Source organism: Chionomys nivalis, chromosome 26 (genome assembly GCF_950005125.1).
Source record: "Chionomys nivalis chromosome 26, mChiNiv1.1, whole genome shotgun sequence".
NCBI lineage: Eukaryota > Metazoa > Chordata > Mammalia > Rodentia > Cricetidae > Chionomys > Chionomys nivalis.
In genome coordinates this window covers 10,007,011-10,025,557 of record NC_080111.1, presented here as the reverse complement: position 1 = coordinate 10,025,557, position 18,547 = coordinate 10,007,011, and the positions used below count along the sequence as shown (strand labels likewise).

Genomic DNA, 18,547 nt, shown 5'->3' with positions numbered 1-18,547 from the left:
GCTATATTTTAAAGTCTATTTTATTTCTCACAAGTGTGAATGCAAGCAAGCAAGCAAGCAAGCAAGCAGTCTCTCTTTCTTCTCTTCCCACCTCCTTCCCTCCCTTCTATCCCTTTCTTTATGTGTATCTCTGTCTGCCTTCCCGTTTGTCTGTCTCTCTCTCTGTCTCTCTTTCGTCTTTCTGTCTCTCTACCTTTCTCTCTCCCTCTCTGACTGAACCGAAACTGCAAGCTTTGTCTTTTAAACACAGTTCTGTTCTTGTGTTGGGCCATTAGTCCTGACTGTCTTGCTTGGGGTCTACTCTATGCATGTGTGGTCCAGGTCTTAGAACAAGCTTTGGGCCACATTCATACACAGAATTTGGGCCTCTCTCTTTGGTAACTTTCCTGTTTTCAGGTTCCTGCCCACCTCTTTTGGTGGTGATTGCCCAGAACTCTTGTCTTGTGCTTCCTTAAGGAAAAACAGTGGCTGATGTTCCTTCCTTTGCTCCCCCCCTCCCTTCTCTGTTTTCTGGAGACAGAGGTCTGGCTCTGTACTCCAGCCTGGCCTCTAATTCTTTTCATTTAAGGTTATTTATTTTGTTTTTACTCGATATGTGTAGGTGTTTGTCGGCATGATGTCTGTGCTCTTTGCGTGTGTCTAATGTTCTCAGAGGCCAGAAGAACAAGACGGATCCAGGAGCTGGAGTTGTAGATGGTTGTTAACCGCCATGTGACAGTGAACCCAGGTCTTCTGCAAGAGCAGCCAGTGCTGAACCGGCTTTCCAGCCCTCTGGCCTATAATTCTTTTTTTTTTTTTTTTTTTTTTCGTTTTGGTTTTTCTAGACAGGGTTTCTCTGTGGTTTTGGAGCCTGTCCTGGAACTAGCTCTTGTAGACCAGGCTGGTCTCGAACTCACAGAGATCTGCCTGCCTCTGCCTCCCGAGTGCTGGGATTAAAGGTGTGCGCCACCACCGCCCGGCTGGCCTATAATTCTTTTTTTTTTTTTTTGTTTTTTCGAGACAGGGTTTCTCTGTGGTTTTGGAGCCTATCCTGGAAATAGCTCTTGTAGATCAGGCTGGTCTCGAACTCACAGAGATCCGCCTGCCTCTGCCTCCCGAGTGCTGGGATTAAAGGCGTGCGCCACCACCGCCCGGCTGGCCTATAATTCTTAATCTTCCTGCTTCAGTGTTTTTGAGTACTGGGATTACAGGTGCACGCCACTACATACTGCTCTGGGCTTTGATTTCTTTTCCTTCCTCATGCTTTTCTCTAAATTCCAGGGCAGTTAGTGTATGTGTCTAGCGGGAGAGGACTCTGCTCTGAGTATTTATTTTCTGGTTAGGGTTGGGAAGAACGGACAGGGTACAGAGCAGTGGACAAAGGTCATTTTGTATGCTATACTCTCGCTTCTTCTTTGACATTGTTCTCTTCCCGCAAGTTCAGTGAAACGTTGGCTGTAGAACCACGTCTCCTTGGCAGTATGGCGATCTCTTGCCGCAGTGTGTGTGCGTATTTACTCCTGGGAGAATCACAGCAACACACACACCAAAAGCAGCCCAGGGTCAGACTCGCAGAACCCAGTAAGGAAAGGATGACCGAGTGACAGAGCCGTCTCGGCGCACTGAGGTCGCAGACTTGGCGTGTCATTGGTCTCACAACTTGGAGTGCCTGGTAAAAATTACCCAGGGAACTAAGTCATCCAGAGGCAGAGGGGAGAGTCCCAGGGAGAGTCACTTTTCTGTTTTCTGTCCTCGGGAATCATTTTTACCAATAATGGCCTAAGGAGATTTAGTTCACGTCTGCAAGTGGCTGCTAAGCTCCAAAACACGTTTTGTGTATGCTGTGTCTGTGAAGACACAGACAGAATAATTAAACAGGCGGGGAAATTGTGTCTGGATTGTAGAGTGTTCATTGCATAATACTTTACAGATGTCCCTTGTGTAGGAGAATTTCCTGAGTCCCAGCTGGTTATAGGAGTTACATGGTTATGAGTCTGTAAGCGTTTGGTATGTCTACATAATATGTGTTTGATAGCACAAAAATAAAATCTTAGCCTTAATTTTCATATGAGATTTGATTATTTCATTTAAAATAGATGATATCAGGAAGATATTAATATATCTGAGTATAGGTGAAAGGAACGTTATTATTTTAACAAAATTAGCCTTGGGTGTTATTAATATTTTAATATGTATCCTATTCTGAGTGGATAAAATATCAACATGTTTCAGAGTTAAATAAATAAATAAATATCAAAATTAAGCTGGGCGGTGGTGGCGCACGCCTTTAATCCCAGCACTTGGGAGGCAGAGGTAGGCGGATCTCTGTGAGTTCGAGACCAGCCTGGTCTACAAGAGCTAGTTCCAGGACAGGCTCCAAAACCACAGAGAAACCCTGTCTCGAAAAACTAAAAAAAAAAAAAAAAAAAAAAAAAAAAAAAAAAAAAAAAAATCAAAATTAAACAAGGTAAACTCTCCCTCTTACTTTTGCCTCTCGTCCATGTTCCATATCTCTTCATCCCCAGCAGGCAGTCATTCCATGTCTTTGGGAAGAATTTGTGTGTGTGTGGGGGGCACACAGAGGACGCTGTGTTTTGCACTCTGGTTCCTAGTGCAGTGCTTTGTTTTAATAATCTAACATATGCTTCACTCTGAATTCATTTTGAAGTCCCTAGGGCCTGGAGTTATTATTGGACAGAATGTCATCACGCCAGATCCAATGCCTTAATAGAATTATGTTTATGTGGGGTTACTTGTCTTACAGAAAGGATTCATTTTCAGGAAAGCCGTCTAGTTTAATTCTTTTCTTTCTTTCTTTCTTTTTTTTTTTTTTGGTTTTTCGAGACAGGGTTTCTCTGTGGTTTTGGAGCCTGTCCTGGAACTAGCTCTTGTAGACCAGGCTGGCCTCGAACTCACAGAGATCCGCCTGCCTCTGCCTCCCAAGTGCTGGGATTAAAGGTGTGCGCCACCACCGCCCGGCTAGTTTAATTCTTTTTTTGTTGGTAACTTTAAGTTGTAGATGTGGCTTAAGATTTTTGGCCTGGTTATTTTATCAGCTCCAAGAGACTAGCTCTGATCTTGGATACGTTCTTCATAGCCAGTGCCGTTTCTGGCGGTTCAAATTCTTTTTAATTCTCTTCTTGCTTTCTTTCTAGGGAAGAGCACTATTCTAGAAGGCACAGGCACTACTTCGAGATGTTTGCAAATACCGTTTTCAGAGTGCTTAGCAGTTCCTCCCTAATTCTGTTGTGCCTTCTGGTGCGGTGGTTTTCTTCATCGGAACATTCTCCTGCTTTATCCTTTTGTCCTGCAGGCAATGCGAAGAAACAAATTTCCAAGAAAAAAACTTCAGAGAAGAAAGGGAGGCATCAGAGGGAATGTCCCCAGCACTCTCCTCTTGAGGATGTGAGACAGCGGAAAGTCTTAGACCTCAGACGGTGGTACGTGGTCATGCTAGTTTTTACTTCCTGAGCCGGGCGGTGGTGGCGCACGCCTTTAATCCCAGCACTCGGGAGGCAGAGGCAGGCGGATCTCTGTGAGTTCGAGACCAGCCTGGTCTACAAGAGCTAGTTCCAGGACAGGCTCCAAAACCACAGAGAAACCCTGTCTCGAAAAACCAAAAAAAAAAAAAAAAAAAGTTTTTACTTCCTGGTCTTAAAAACATATAATGTGACATTAATTTTGCTGGCTATAAGTTAATAAAATTGTATTTATTATGGTCTCCTTTAGTTCTAAGATTGTCTAAATACTTCAGGTTTATCTCAGATTTTGGAATTAGACTGACTGAGCTGGGCCAGTGTTCCTTCCACTTACTTGGCCATCAGTCTCATTTTGTGTATCCTCCTGAGGGTAGGCTGCTTTGGATGATACTTAAATTTCGATGTAGTTGTTTGCCTGGTAGTTCTTCGTTGTCAGTTTATTTACGTATGCATTTCTGAAAATGGCTTTTTAGCTTAGAGTAAGTACTGCCACACCTGATAAAATTAGCAATATTTCTTTTGCATATAGCTTCCAGACTAGCTTAACATTTTCTAGAATGTTCTAAACGTTGAACGTGCTTGCTTGTCATGGCTCATTGGTGTCAATTTAGAATCTCTGCCTTTCTCTTTTTGTCTCTGTCTCTGTCTGGGGGATTTTGTGTTTCTCTTTTAAATCCTGTGACAGAGCCGGGCTGTGGTGGCGCACGCCTTTAATCCCAGCACTCGGGAGGCAGAGACAGGCGGATCTCTGTGAGTCTGGTCTACAGAGCTAGTTCCAGGACAGGCTCCAAAACCACAGAGAAACCCTGTCTTGAAAAACCAAAAAAATAAATAAATAAATAAATAAATAAATCCTGTGACAAGTTCCGCTCTAGGGCTTCCTGCCCAAGGGTTCATGTAGACATGGTGGGTAATAAGGGGATATTCTTTGGTCTAAGTAGAAGAATCTCTGAACCTCTTGACATCATGGGTCTTGACATCATGGGACAGTGATTTTCTTTCTTTTCCTAGTATTTCAGAAGTTACAAATGATCTTGAACCCACTCAACTGGGCGTTTACATAGAAATTTCAGTAGAATCATATTAGAATTTATAGACCAGAATTTTTTTTTTTGGTTTGAATAAGATGTGCTTTAGTATGTTGCTAGCCATAATGTAGTCCTTCTTAATAAAATAGATGATTTTTTACTGTCATGTATTCTTTGTGTTTAATAAGTAGGAAATATTTTTTTAAAAAATATTTATTATGCAGTGTTCTGCCTGCATGTATGCCTGCAGGCCAGAAGAGGGCACCAGATCTCATTACAGATGGTTGTGAGCCACCATGTGGTTGTCGGGAATTGAACTCAGGACCTCTGGAAGAGCAACCAGTGCTCTTAACCTCTGAGCCATCTCCCCAGCCCAGTAGGAAATATTTTTAATGAATAATGATTTTGCACTGCACTAAAGTTTCCTTATGATTACATTTGAAATCCCCCATAAGACGTATACTTTTGTTCTGCATCTTTTGCGTTCATTCAAGTCAAGAAGCTGTTTGATTTCTCAGGTACTGTATAAGTCGGCCACAATACAAGACTTCCTGTGGTATCTCCTCCCTGATTTCTTGTTGGAATTTCCTCTACAGCACAATGGGAGCTGGGAAGTAAGTATGCCAGGCTACTGCTATCACCAAACCCCAGATCTGAAAGTAGTTTGAAGGAAACCAGGTGTAGTGTCACATGCCTTCAATTCCAGCACTTGGGAGTCAGTCAGAGACAGGCGGATCTCTGTGAGATTGAGCTCAGGCTGGTCTACATACTACACAGTGAGAGTTACAGAACAGCCAGGGCTACATAGAGACTCTGTCTCAAGAAGCAAGAAGTAAAAAAAAAAAAAAAAAAAAAAATTGTGAAGGCATCTTTTTTTGTTTATTTGCATGCATTCTTTTCAATCAAATAAAAATGAAAAGTATCCCTAAGACTGTTTGCACAGATTGTATTTGTGGAGGACTGGACTGTGAATGAAAGGAAATATTTCTCTTGTAGTCTCCCACCTATTACCCAAGAAGATGCATTGCATATTTTGGGCTTCCAACCCCCATTTGAAGATATTAGGTTTGGCCCTTTCACTGGAAACACAACACTCATGAGGTACGGAGCTGCCCTTAGGGACAACAACTTGTTTCTACTTCTATGAAGTGATGGAAAAGATAGACGTTGATGTGGGGTCCCAGGCTCCCTTAGAGATGCCACGTGTGGGCTGTGCTTGGGTTTCTGTACAACTAGAACAGTGGTCCTTCCTTGTTACGAAGCTATTGCTATGAATAAATCTTCTTATTTTCAGATGGTTTAGACAAATTAATGACCACTTCCATGTGAAAGGGTGTTCGTATGTTCTGTATAAGCCCCACGGGAAGAACAAAACAGCCGGAGAAACTGGTAGGTGAAAATGAACACACCTACACACACACACACACACACACACACACACCCTATACTACCCACATCCCCAAGTCCAAGTTTTCAGGTTGAGTAGATCTTAGAAATTGGCTATATTGATTCCTAGGGCATCAAATAAACTCTCAATAGTCTGATGTTTTCTTTCTCTCTCTCTCTCTCTCTCTCTCTCTCTCTCTCTCTCTCTCTCTCTCTCTCTTTCTAAGAAGATTTATTTATTAATTATGTATACATCATTCTGCTTGTATGTGTCCCTACAGGCCAAGAGAGGGCACCAGAGCTTATTATAGATGGTTGTGACCCATCATGTGATTGCTGGGAATTGAACTCAGAACCTCTGGAAGAACAGTCAGTGTTCTTAACCTCTGAGCCATCTCTCCAGCCCTAGTCTAATGTTTTCACACTTCTTTATGTAAGGAAAATCATGAGAGTAATTTATTATTCAGAACTTTAAGGCGTATTATAAACATTGGTATTGACGCATTGTTTATATTGTTTAGGACATTGTTGTGTGTGTGTGTGTGTGTGTGTGTGTTTGATTGTAAAACTTCTAGGATAAAGCACGGACTTTGCAGCTCATTTTAAAAGAGAGCGAAAGCATCTGAGGACATTGGATGCTGGACTGGCATCAGATGATAACATGAAACTATAGGGTAACAAACTGTGAAGTCACAGCACTATTGTAAAACAGTCTTGGTTTCAACAGATGTGTTAATGAAGTTCATCTTAAGGATTATTTATTATATAGATAGCAGTTGAATTATTTCTATTGTCCAATGATTTCGACTTTTCTTTTTTCTTTTTTTTTTTTGGTTTTTCGAGACAGGGTTTCTCTGTGGTTTTGGAGCCTGTCCTGGAACTAGCTCTTGTAGACCAGGCTGGTCTCGAACTCACAGAGATCCGCCTGCCTCTGCCTCCAGAGTGCTGGGATTAAAGGCGTGCGCCACCACCGCCCGGCTTGCTTTTCTCCATAATGGCTCCCCCTTTCAAGGTGTTTCTTTCCTTGCTTTCCCTTTCTGTCCTTCACCTAACTCAATCTTCCCCATCCCTCATGTTCTTCTCCCTGCTCCCCTTCTCCCCTTCCCACTCCCCTACTACCCTCTCCTGTCTTCCCATGTTGCCAAGTTACTAAAGAGATCTTGTCTACTCCCCCTCGCGGGGGAGGATCTATGTATGTCTCTCTTAGGGTTCTCCTTGTTTCCTGTTTTCTATGGGGTTATGGACTGTAACATGGTTATCCTTTGCTTTATATCTGTTATCTACTTATGAATGAGTACATACTGTGTTTGTCTTCCTGTTTCAGGGTTATCTCACTCAGTATGTTTTTTTCTAGTTCTACCCATTTGCCTGCAAATTTCAAGATGTCATTGGTTTTTACCACTGAGTAGTACTCCATTGTGTAAATATACCACATTTTCTTTATCTATTCTTTGTTTGAGGGGTATTTAGGTTGTTTCCAGGTTTTGGCTATTACAAATAATTCTGCTATGAACATAGTTGAACAAATGTCCTTGTGGTATGGGTTTGCATCCTTTGGGTATATGCCCAAGAGTGGTATTGCTTGGTCTTGAAGTAGATTGATTCCCAATTTTCTGTGAAACTGTCAGACTGATTTCCAAAGTGATTGTACAAGTTTGCACTCCCATAAGCAGTGGAGGAGTGTTCCCCTTACTCTGCATCTTCTCCAGTATAAGGCATTATCAGTGTTTTTGATCTTAGCCATTCTGACAGGTGTAAGATGGTATTGCAGAGTCATTTTGATTTGCATTTCTCTGCTGTCTAAGGATCTTGAGCAGTTCCTTAAGTGCCTTTTGGCCATTTGAGATTCCTCTGTTGAGAATTCTCTATTTAGATCTGTACCCCATTTTTCAATTGGGGTATTTGATATTTTGATAACTAGTTTCTTGAGTTCTTTGTGTATTTTGGAGACCAGCCCTCTGTCCAATGTGGGGTTGGTGAAGAATGTTTCCCGTTTTGTAGGTTGCCATTTTGTCTTGTTGACTGTGTCCTTTGCCTTACTTTCTTAGTTTCTTACTTTCAGGAGGTTCCATTTGTTATTGTCGATCTCAGGGTCTGTGCAACTAGTGTACATCCAGGAAGCAGTCTCCTGTGCCATTGTGTTAAACAAAACAAAAAGAGTATGTTTGCTGATCTTGAAATTATCAAAAGAATGTTATATACCTTGGGGAAATAAAAACATCCTATCGTTAGAAGTCATATTATACATATAATAGCATATATAGCTATCTATACGATGCTATGTATCATATTTAATAACCCTAGAAACATTATTCCATAGAAGGAAACCCACCTAGTGGCTTCTGAAAAACTGGTAAAAGAGTGTTTGCAGCAGACAAGATGATGTGAGTGCCAAGGAGAGCAGACTTTCTTACCCATCTCCCCTGCCGCCGTGGAATCCTGAATGTAACCTGGAGCATTGGTTACAACACTCATGAAGTTTTGTATTACATTTATAATGAAAGTTCTTTTCTCTCTCTCTCTCTCTCTCTCTCTCTCTCTCTCTCTCTCTCTCTCTCTTATTTTGTTTTGTTTGAGACAGGGTTTTTCTGTGTAGCTCCGACTGTCCTGGAACTTGCTTTATAGACCAGGCTGGCCTCAAACTCACAGAAACTTAAGCTACCTCAGCGTCCTGAGTGCTGCGATTGAAGGCATGACAAACTCTTTTATTGACTATGTCTGGGCTGTCAGGCATATTGACTCAATGCCTGTAGTCCCAGCACTCGGGGGGCTCTGAGGCAGCAGGATTGTTCTGCATACAAAGCCAGCCTGGGGATTCATATTGTGGTTCAGGCTAGTATGAACTACAAAGCAGGACCTGGTCTGTGGCCATACCTCCCTGGATGAACCCACTCTTGTGTGCTCTCAGTTAAGCATGGTCTGGCCTCGTTAGGACTTGGGACACCGAATGAGACTCTGTCTCAGGAAACACAGAAGTTTCCAGAGCCTACACTGTCCTCAGTGGTAAAGAGCCTGCCTATCAGGTCTAAAGGCTTCGAGTTCAAGTCTAATTGCAAAACAACAGTTTCAGTTATCTGAGAAAGCTTCTCATTGCAAACTTTTACAATTTAAAAGTATTTCAGGAGCTTTTCTAAAGCAATGGTGAGTATAGACATCTCTTTCAATGTTTGAGTATACAAAGAGGAGTTATTGGTTTTATTTTAATTCACCATCTGGAAGCTCTGTACAATCATGTTTGCTTATGGAAATGCAATAAAGACTGTACTGAATTTATTTTTAAAAGTTCTTCATCTAAACTGCCTATGGGGTCAGTTTTTTTACTGTATGAGTGGATACAACTCAAGCCTATGGAATGACTGATCGCTATTAGTCTTGGTGAGGTAGGTTTTTTTTTTTTTTTTTTGGTTTTTCAAGACAGGGTTTCTCTGTGGTTTTGGAGCCTGTCCTGGAACTAGCTCTTGTAGACCAGGCTGGTCTCAAACTCACAGAGATTCGCCTCCTCTGCCTCCCAAGTGCTGGGATTAAAGGCGTGCGCCACCACTGCCCGGCCGGTGAGGTAGGAATTTTGGCAGAGAGGAATCCCTGTCTGTGCTGACCTGCCGGGAAGTGAAAGTTTATGCGGACTGCCTTGGAGGAACTTCGGAGTAGAAACTAGAAACATCAACACGTACAGAGGCAGAGCTCCCGCTTCTTGACCATGTGGGGCAGCCAGGGAGCTGCTGCAGATACTGACTGGCAGTTCTTGGGGTCAGCAGCTATTTCAGTGGCCAGAAAGCCCATCCCTGTCAACACACTATGCAGGCTTTCAGCTTTCTCTTTTTCGGGTTCCCAGCTTTAATGGGCTATTTGATAATGAATAATTTAATTTCTTCCAGGAATGCAAGCTAATGAAACCTCAGTTAATGGCTTTGAGTACTGATAAAAACTTGTTTCTCATGCTAATACTTTTTTTTTAAATTAAGATTTATTTATTATGTATAGTATTCTGCCTGCATGTATGCCTACAGGCCAGAAGAGGGCACCACATCTCCTTACAGATGGTTGTGAGCCAGCATGTGATTGCTGGGAAGTGAACTCAGGACTTCTGGAAGAGCAGTCTGTGCTCTTAACCCCTGAGCCATCTCTCCAGCTCTGCTAATACTTTTGAAACCACTTGACAGCTGTTACAATGATGGGCAACAGATGAGGAGAAGCAGCTGTCATGGAACTTCAGCCTGACTGCAAAGCTGATGCCTTTGATCTGTGTGATATTTACAGAACGACAATTGTCTTAGCTAGGGTTTCTATTGCTGTGATGAAAACCGTGACCAGAGAGGTATTTGACTGGTATATCCTGAATCACAGTCCATTGGGGGAAGCCAAGGCAGGAACTCAAAAAGGGCAGGAACCTGGAGGCAGGAGCTGAATAGAGGCCGTAGGGGAATGCTGCTTACTGGCTTGCTCCTAATGGCTTGCTCAGACTGCTTTTTAATAGGACCCAGTATGGCCAGTCCAGGGGTAGCACCACCCACAATGGGCTGGCCCCTTCCACATCAATCACTAATTTAAAATATATGTTCTACTGGTTTGCCTACAGCCAACATTTTGTGGAGTCAATTTGTAAATCAAAGTTCCCTCCACTCAGTTGACTATAGCTCTGTCAAGCTGACACAAGGATAATGTGACAGGTGTGTGTGAGAGTTACTATGTGGCATGTGTGTGTGTGTGAGCGCACGCGTGCATGTGTACACATGTGTGCGTGCACATACACCGTTATTGTAGCTTGTTTTTACTTAGAGTTTGTATTTATTCATATGTATTAGTAAGTTTTAAGTTGGGATGTATGGGCCGGGCGATGGTGGCGCACGCCTTTAATATCAGCACTCGGGAGGCAGAGGAAAGCGGATCTCTGTGAGTTCGAGACCAGCCTGGTCTACAGAGCTAGTTCCAGGACAGGCTCCAAAGCCACAGAGAAACCCTGTCTCGAAAAACCCAAAAAAAAAAAAAAAAAAAAAAAAAAGTTGGGATGTATGTACTGCATCTAGACATTAAGATGTCTACAATTTAACTTCAAGTTTCTCTTGTAAATCTTTTGTAGACTTAGTTTGTGTGTGTAGAGTTTCTAGACGGATGTGCTTTTGCTTAGGCATGCTGATTCAGAAGCTTGTGGTGGCAGGTGTCCACAACCCGAAAAGTTGAGACCATGATTGGGCACAGTTACTGGGTTTTACACACTCATTGAATTTCTTAGACAACTTGGTAAGAATTCTTAGAAAGTTCTGGCAAGCAAGGGCATCCTTCACGTGTTTTCCTACTGGGTTTATCTAAAACTAAAAGTAAATTCATTTATATTTTTACCCACATTGGTAGCTTCTTATCCCCTTACTGAAACTCAAAATGTGAGTGTGTTCCAAATTATGTCTTAATTAGTCCTCTGTGTAAAATACAGACATTGTTTTATGGCCCTCAGTTTGCCTGGTTTTATCTTTGTAGCTCCAGGGGCCTTGTCAAAGTTGACCCGAGGATTGAAAGATGAGTCACTGGCTTATATCTATCACTGCCAAAATCATTATTTCTGTCCAATTGGCTTCGAAGCAACCCCTGTCAAAGCTAATAAGGCATTCAGGTAAGCATTTCCATCCTTGATAAGGGCACTTAACTAGGAAAATGGGTTGTACAAAGTGTTTGCAGGAATTAAACAGATTCTAGTCTCTTAGAAATTGGGGCCTTAGTGTGTTTTGTTCACACCGAGCGTGCATACGTTTTGCAGGATTGAATGCCCTTAGAAGCTGTTGCTCAGTGATTGTAAGAGAAAGTACACACTGAAGTACTAAAGGTGCAGGGCCATTCATGTGTTAGCCTCTGTTCCAGGATGTTTGATTACACTGTGAACCCCAAGATTGCAGTGTACTGGAAAAACCTTGTTCATAGTTGTGGGGTAGCCCAGCCTTAGTGCACACCTTTAATCCAAGAACTTTTGGTTTATTGTAAACAGGATTAAATAAAAGCATTCCATAGGTCAAGGGGCAGAGTAAGCAATCATTTGACGGGAAGTAAACATAGAGAGTCAAAGGGGGTCAAGAGAACAGTAGACACAGGAAGTAGAGAGGAGGAACATTGAGTTGGAGGACATTTGTGGAAGACAGTAGGAGAGAGGAGAGGCTTCTGGAGCAATGGCTGAGGAGGAAGGTCATCTGGGTGCTTGCTCTGCCTCTCTGAGCTAGCAGGCTTTGACCCCAGCATCTGAGTCTATTGAAAAAAAAATTGGATGACTGAGATTTTGTTAAAAATAACAATCCCCAGTGTCCTCGCCAGTATCTTACGTGCTGTGTTCCAAGAATGTATAACTGACTACATACAAAGCACCTTCTGTATTCATAGTGAAGAACATGGGATTGTCAGGTTTTTCTTTCATCACAAGGAAACTCGGGACCAGTTTCATTATCTAAACTTCATGGTTATATTTGCCTCTCCCTGTTGTTAATCTGGTTTCTGTCTCATGAACAACAGGTTTTCACACACACACACACACACACACACACACAAAAGCACGCACACGCACATACACACAGGAACTCCTGTCTCTTTGAAGGAGATATATTCTAAATAAGGGTGCCGAGTTTGAATGTTACTCTTTCTCTTTAGCAAGTTCCTTCATGAGGGAACTGACAGCAGAGATTATGGTGAAGAACAGGTGAAAATGGAACCCAAAGTGTGACTCTTTCACCTTACTAATTTTCTGGTTAAGTCATTCTTGGCTTTGTGGGCTTGGTGACTGAGGAGAAGGAAGAGATGTGGTGGACATTGAACGTTATCTATTCAGTGAGGGCCCAGAGTCTGGCTGCAGAACATGACTTGGCCTTTAGGATAGAGGGGTTTTCTGTTCTGGAGGCCAGGGGTTCCAGAAGTCCCACTCAAAGGTCCTTGGATGTGGTGCATCAGACAACCTGAGCAGGATGAGTGGAAGCTGGCGGACCCAGGAATACTGCTTGTATGTGAGGAGTAAGCATGACACCATTCTTTCTCTCAACTCCTGAAATAACTAAGGCTTACATCTAACTCATGGATTTCTTGAATGGCCCAAACCAAAATGCTGGTATTGATGCTACATTAACAAAAGCCATCTTTTGAGTTTTCATTTTTGGGGGTTTTGTTTTTTTATCAAGACATATTTGGAACAGCGTACTTCATGGAGTGAAATATGCTTATCAAGCTGTGAATGTATTTTCTGTTTAGCAGGGGCCCTCTCTCACTACAGGAAGTAGAGTATTGGATTTTAATTGGAGAGTCAAGTAGAAAACATCCTGCCATTCACTGTAAAAGGTTTGTTTTAGCAGCTTTTCTTTCTTTAACTGGTGTAATATTTCCTTCACTGAAAGCACAGATCAAAATCGTGTAACTAGATGCACCTGGATAAATGGGAACACCTGTGTGGTCATCAGCCAGTCACAGTGTGGCCATGTCCCAAGAAAACTGTGCTGTGTTTTATTTCTCTCTAGCCCCACAGCCGACCAGTTCTGCTTCCCATGGCCACAGATGTACTTTTTCTGTTTTGAAATTCTATCCCTTTTTGTCTTGCTTTTCTATTTAAGTAACAAATTAAGAATCCCCTCTTCAGCTGGACATGATGGCACACACCTTTAATCCCAGCAGAGGCAGTTACAGCTCTGTGAGTTCAAGGCCAGCCTGGTCTGCAGAGCAAATTCCAGGACAGTCAGCGCTATCCAGAGAAACCCTGGCTTGAATAACAACAAAATGATTCTCTAAAAAAATTTAGAACTGGATCATTTCTACTAAAGATGCGTATTTGACGAAAATAAAGTCTTTAGGACTGGTGAGATGGCTTGGCAGGTAGAGGTGCTTGCATGCAGGCCTGCTGATCTGAGTTTGATCCCTGGAATCCACAGGGTAGAAGGAGAGAAGATGCATAGTCATCTTCCAAACTCCATGCATCCACACTGGCCTGCGCCTCCCTTGCCCCTCTCCTTCCCTATCTTTTCTTTTCCTCTCCCTCCATGCCCTCTCTATCACCTGTACCTACACACAGACTGATAGAATCTCTAGAATTCACGGTTTACGGAGAATGGTCATCATAATGACATGGATTCTTACAAACTAACATCAAGGACTGTATCACCACATAACCAGAACTTTAATTTCTTTTAGCAGTGGTTTTAATTTTTCAATATAAACTCACGCATGTCCTTTAAATAGTTCTTCCTATTTTGAATTGATTAAGAAATTTAATTTTCATGGTATTGCTGGTCATATAGAAAATCCCTGATTTTCCTATTTAGACCTTGATATTCACACCTTTACCAGATTCACTTATGTGTATTTCTTTGAGATTTTTCTCCGCAACCATTTTGTATATTAGTAGAGGCATGGTTTTTGTTTTTGTTTTTGTTTTTTTTTAATTCTTTCAGAAATATGGGTAGACACTTAGTGGCACATTGGTAATGATGCAACAGAATCATGTGAACCAAGGGGTTCAAGGCCAGCTTGTACAACATAAAATCCCACCCCATGGGATTTATTTTAAGAAAATAAATTGACTTGATTATAATTGAAAGTGTGGCATGCCACTGCGTGAGCCTACAAGATGGTATTGAGTATGTTGACATGTAAGAATAAAAACCAGGGCCGGGCAGTGGTGGCGCACGCCTTTAATCCCAGCACTCGGGAGGCAGAGGCAGGCGGATCTCTGTGAGTTCGAGACCAGCCTGGTCTACAAGAGCTAGTTCCACCTGTCTCGAAAAACCAAAAAAAAAAAAAAAAAAAAAAAAAAAAAAGAGCTAGTTCCAGGACAGGCTCCACAACCACAGAGAAACCCTGTCTCGAAAAACCAAAAAAAAAAAAAAAAAAAAAAAAAAAGAATAAAAACCAGGGGCTGGAGAGATGGCTCAGAGGTTAAGAGCGCTGACTGTTCTAGAGGTCCTGAGTTCAATTCCCAGCAACATATGGTGGTTCACAACCATCTGTAATGAGATCTGGCGCCCTCTTCTGGCATGCAGCATACATGCACGGAAAACTGTATACATAACTAATAAATAAATCTTTTAAAAAAAAGAATAAAAACCAGTTGTTAACTGAGAACATTGTCAGGAATTGGATAGTCACAACTGTCAGAAAAAAGAAGCCTTTAAAGGCTAGTAGATGGAGCCTGACCTAAGAGAATAATCACCAGTTACTGCTGTGATATATTGTGGCAACTTGCTCTTGGAAAAAGCTTTATGACAATGGTGCTTTGGGCCTAATGCAAATTGTTTCTTTTCTTACTCTAGATGGGCAGATATTGTCACTGATCTAAATACTCAAAATCCAGAATTCTTAGATATCCGCCATCTGGAGAGAGGGCTGCAGTTCCGGAAAACAAAGAAGGTAAGAACACCACTACATTGGAAACCGCGTCCCAAATGACCACAATGTGGTATTTTGTTAATACTCTTCTAGTGGTAAATAACAGAAACCAACTTCCGACTACCTTAGTCAGAAGAGTAAGACTTATTTTAAGGATACAGGTGAGCTTTAAACTCTAGGTCAAGAAGGACAGTCATAAGGAAATGTCAGCCAATACTGCAGTAATGGTAGAAGCCAAGTGGCTCACGATATTAGTCATTCTTATGTAGGCTTTGCTGTGCCCACAGTATTTTATTTAAATATGCCTTTCTTGTAGATTAACTTTCAATTTATGACTTATTTTCAGGTCTAGCTTGAACCTTATCTGCCTTGGTTGAGTTCAATGGTCTTGGTGCAGCTTGGGTAGATGGTGGTCACGAGGCAGAGCCATATGAACAAACATGACTGCAGGAAGCTCTCCGAAACAGATGTAGTATAGATTGTCATAAACCTGTTGATAAAAGAATAAATGAAGCTGGGTTTGGTCGCACATGCTTGGAATCTCAGTTCTTAGATAGCAGGGCGGTGATTTCCATGCCAGTCTGATCTGAGTTATAGAGATTGTGTCTCAAAAATCTTTGTCTATACACACACACACACACACACGGGAGTAGAATGAGTTTTTCGGAGAGGAGAGCGAGCACACACAGAGAGAAGGATAAGGCACGCCTTAGTGTGTGAGTGAGGTATATTGAGACCATAACTACACTGAGTCAAGGCTGTGGAGAGGAGTACTCTGGCCCCTCGGGACATTGTTAATTGGAAAGGCAGCTGGCAAGAAAAGTCTGTTGTTGGTTGTTTTACTCTTTTGGCAGGCTCGCCGCCCAGCTCTCAGATAAATCAACACGGAGAGACTTATTCTTACTGATCAACGCCTGGCCTTAGCTTGGCTTATTTCTAGCCAGATTTTCTTAACTTAAATGATCCCATCTACAATTTGCCTCTAGGTTTTTTTTTTCCCTTTTCTTACTTGTGTAAATCCTTACTTTTCGCTCTTACTTTGTGAGTGGCTAAGTGGCTGGCCCCTGACATCCTCCTCTCCCTGTTCTCTTGCTCCTTTTTCCAGATTTCCCCTCTTATTTATTCTGTCTGCCTGCCAGCCCCAGCTATCCATTCTCCTGCCCTGCTATTGGCTGTTTAGGCAGGCAAAGAATCACAGCTGCACTGAGTTAAACAAATGCGGCATAAACAAAAGCAACACATCTTTCCGTTGTTAACCAAATGTTCTAGAGCATAAATAAATGTAACGCCTTAAAATAATATTCCACAAGAAAGGTGAGGGTATTAGCGTGCTCTGATGAGTACAGAATAGAAAAGTGTATTCAGACATGGGAAAGAATAACACCCCCCCCCCCAAGGGAGTCAATAAGGACCCCACAAACTTATCAGTAATGTCTCTTTCTTCATCTGTTTTTGTCCTTCTCAGGTGGGAGGAAATTTGCATTGCCTCATAGCATTCCAGAGACTCAGTTGGCAAAGATTTGGCTTTTGGAACTTTCCATTTGGGACCATTAGACAAGAACCACAGCCTCCTACACACGCCCAAGGACTTGCCAAATCGGAGAGTGAAGACAATATCTCCAAGAAGCCGCATGGGCGTCTGGGAAGATCCTTCAGTGCTAGTTTCCACCAGGACTCGGCATGGAAGAAGATGTCTAGTATCCGCGAGAGAAGGAACAGTGGCTACCACAGCTACAGTGATTACAATGGCAATGACTGACCACGCTGGGAACCGAACCACTGGCTCAGTGGTTCAGTTTCGTACACTGCTGCTGTGTGCAGGACTGCATTAAGGCAGAAGATGATTTTATTAAGTCCATCGATAGGACCAGATCTTGTGATACAAAGCATAACCTGTAGTTCTCCAGTAAAATAAGCTTACATAGTGTTACGACGGTTGGCTTCAAATATATAGGCAGGTAAGCACAGATTACTGCCCTTTGAAAGTAGATAAGCCATCTGGACAAAGGGTTTCACAAAAATCCAATAAAATCACAACTGCTTCAGAACAAAAACACAAATGCATTTAACGGCATCAAGACTTGAACTACTAAAAGCATGAAGCGATTTCTTGAAACTTGATCTGTAGTCATGTATTACAGATACTTTGATTCCTAAGACCAATTTGCAAGGCACTGTCTGCCCTTGAGAATGGGGGCTGTTGCCGGGCGGTGGTGGCGCACGCCTTTAATCCCAGCACTCGGGAGGCAGAGGCAGGCGGATCTCTGGGAGTTCGAGGCCAGCCTGGTCTACAAGAGCTGGTTCCAGGCCAGGCTCCAAAGCTACAGAGAAACCCTGTCTCGAAAAACCAAAAAAAAAAAAAAAAAAGAGAATGGGGGCTGTTAGGCTCTAGCTTTTGCTCATGTTAAAGCTCATTTGGAACTATCTGGCCAGTTGTTCTTTCGATGCTAGCAGTATCCACTGCACCTCTTAGCTTTCTTGAATAACTGTCTCAGGATTCTCAACACAGAAACAGAAAATACTCAAGAAACTGACCTTTCTACAGGTGCAGATGGGTGACTTACGGCATTGATTCTGGTACTCTTGGTCTGGCACATGTCTGTGAAATAGTTACAAGAAGCGTAGGTCTTGAGCGATGTCTTCAGATCTAGAACAAACTTGTTTTAGGGATATAGTTAAGGGGCATTTGGAATCTATATCCATGTAATAAGTGCAGTGAGTTCTGATATTTGGTCTCTTAATGGAGTCGTGTGCTAGCAACGGCACTGAAGACACATTGGCAATGTCCAGCTCACCCTGAGGACAACACTCTGTATTCTCAACGCTGAGCTGTTTCCTTTCGTGAAACATCCAATTAATTGTTGGAAGTGTGTATTAAATATTTCAGAACTGTGAATTCAATACTTGAGCTCCTCTTTAGCTGCTGTTGTGTTTCTTTTGCTGCCAGTGTGCGACTCATAGACGTCTAGGGTCTTGTTCTTTCATGTAATATCCTCATTCCAGGACTCAACTCAGTATCTCCGTGAGTACAAGGTGGTGAGGATGTTGGAACCATATTGCAATACACCTCAAGGCCTCAAGGGGAGGTTTCAGATTTTTATTTTTAAAAATTTTTCTTTTTTTCTCTTGAATTTTATATCCATTTATCCACTCGTACATGTCTAGCCTACAGAGAGTGATATATATTACAAAATGGTCATATTTCTGAAGAGATTATTTAGCTTGAAATGCAAAGAACCGAAAGATTTGTAGGTTGTTGGTTTTGTTTCAACTTTGTTGAGAAGCTCATACTGGAACTTTTAAAATGTTGTCATCAAATAAAGTTTTGTTTTCTAC

The 18,547-nt window shown here is 42.1% G+C and overlaps 1 protein-coding gene across 6 annotated transcripts in view; it reads left to right on the top strand.

Moving 5' to 3' along the window:
- The window catches only part of Bivm (basic, immunoglobulin-like variable motif containing), a 25,783-nt gene extending 7,236 nt beyond the window's left edge, over window positions 1-18,547 (top strand). For 4 of the 6 annotated variants that reach the window (XM_057758391.1, XM_057758390.1, XM_057758389.1 and 1 more), the window contains exons 3-10: window positions 3,293-3,419; window positions 5,005-5,100; window positions 5,483-5,587; window positions 5,781-5,875; window positions 11,345-11,477; window positions 13,088-13,174; window positions 15,136-15,232; window positions 16,677-18,547. In XM_057758391.1, the coding sequence (XP_057614374.1) occupies window positions 3,293-3,419; window positions 5,005-5,100; window positions 5,483-5,587; window positions 5,781-5,875; window positions 11,345-11,477; window positions 13,088-13,174; window positions 15,136-15,232; window positions 16,677-16,970 (1,034 nt within the window). In that variant the 3' untranslated portion in view covers window positions 16,971-18,547. The remainder of the gene's footprint in view (window positions 1-3,292; window positions 3,420-5,004; window positions 5,101-5,482; window positions 5,588-5,780; window positions 5,876-11,344; window positions 11,478-13,087; window positions 13,175-15,135; window positions 15,233-16,676) is intronic. The other 2 variants (XM_057758392.1, XM_057758393.1) reach the window with 2 other exon arrangements.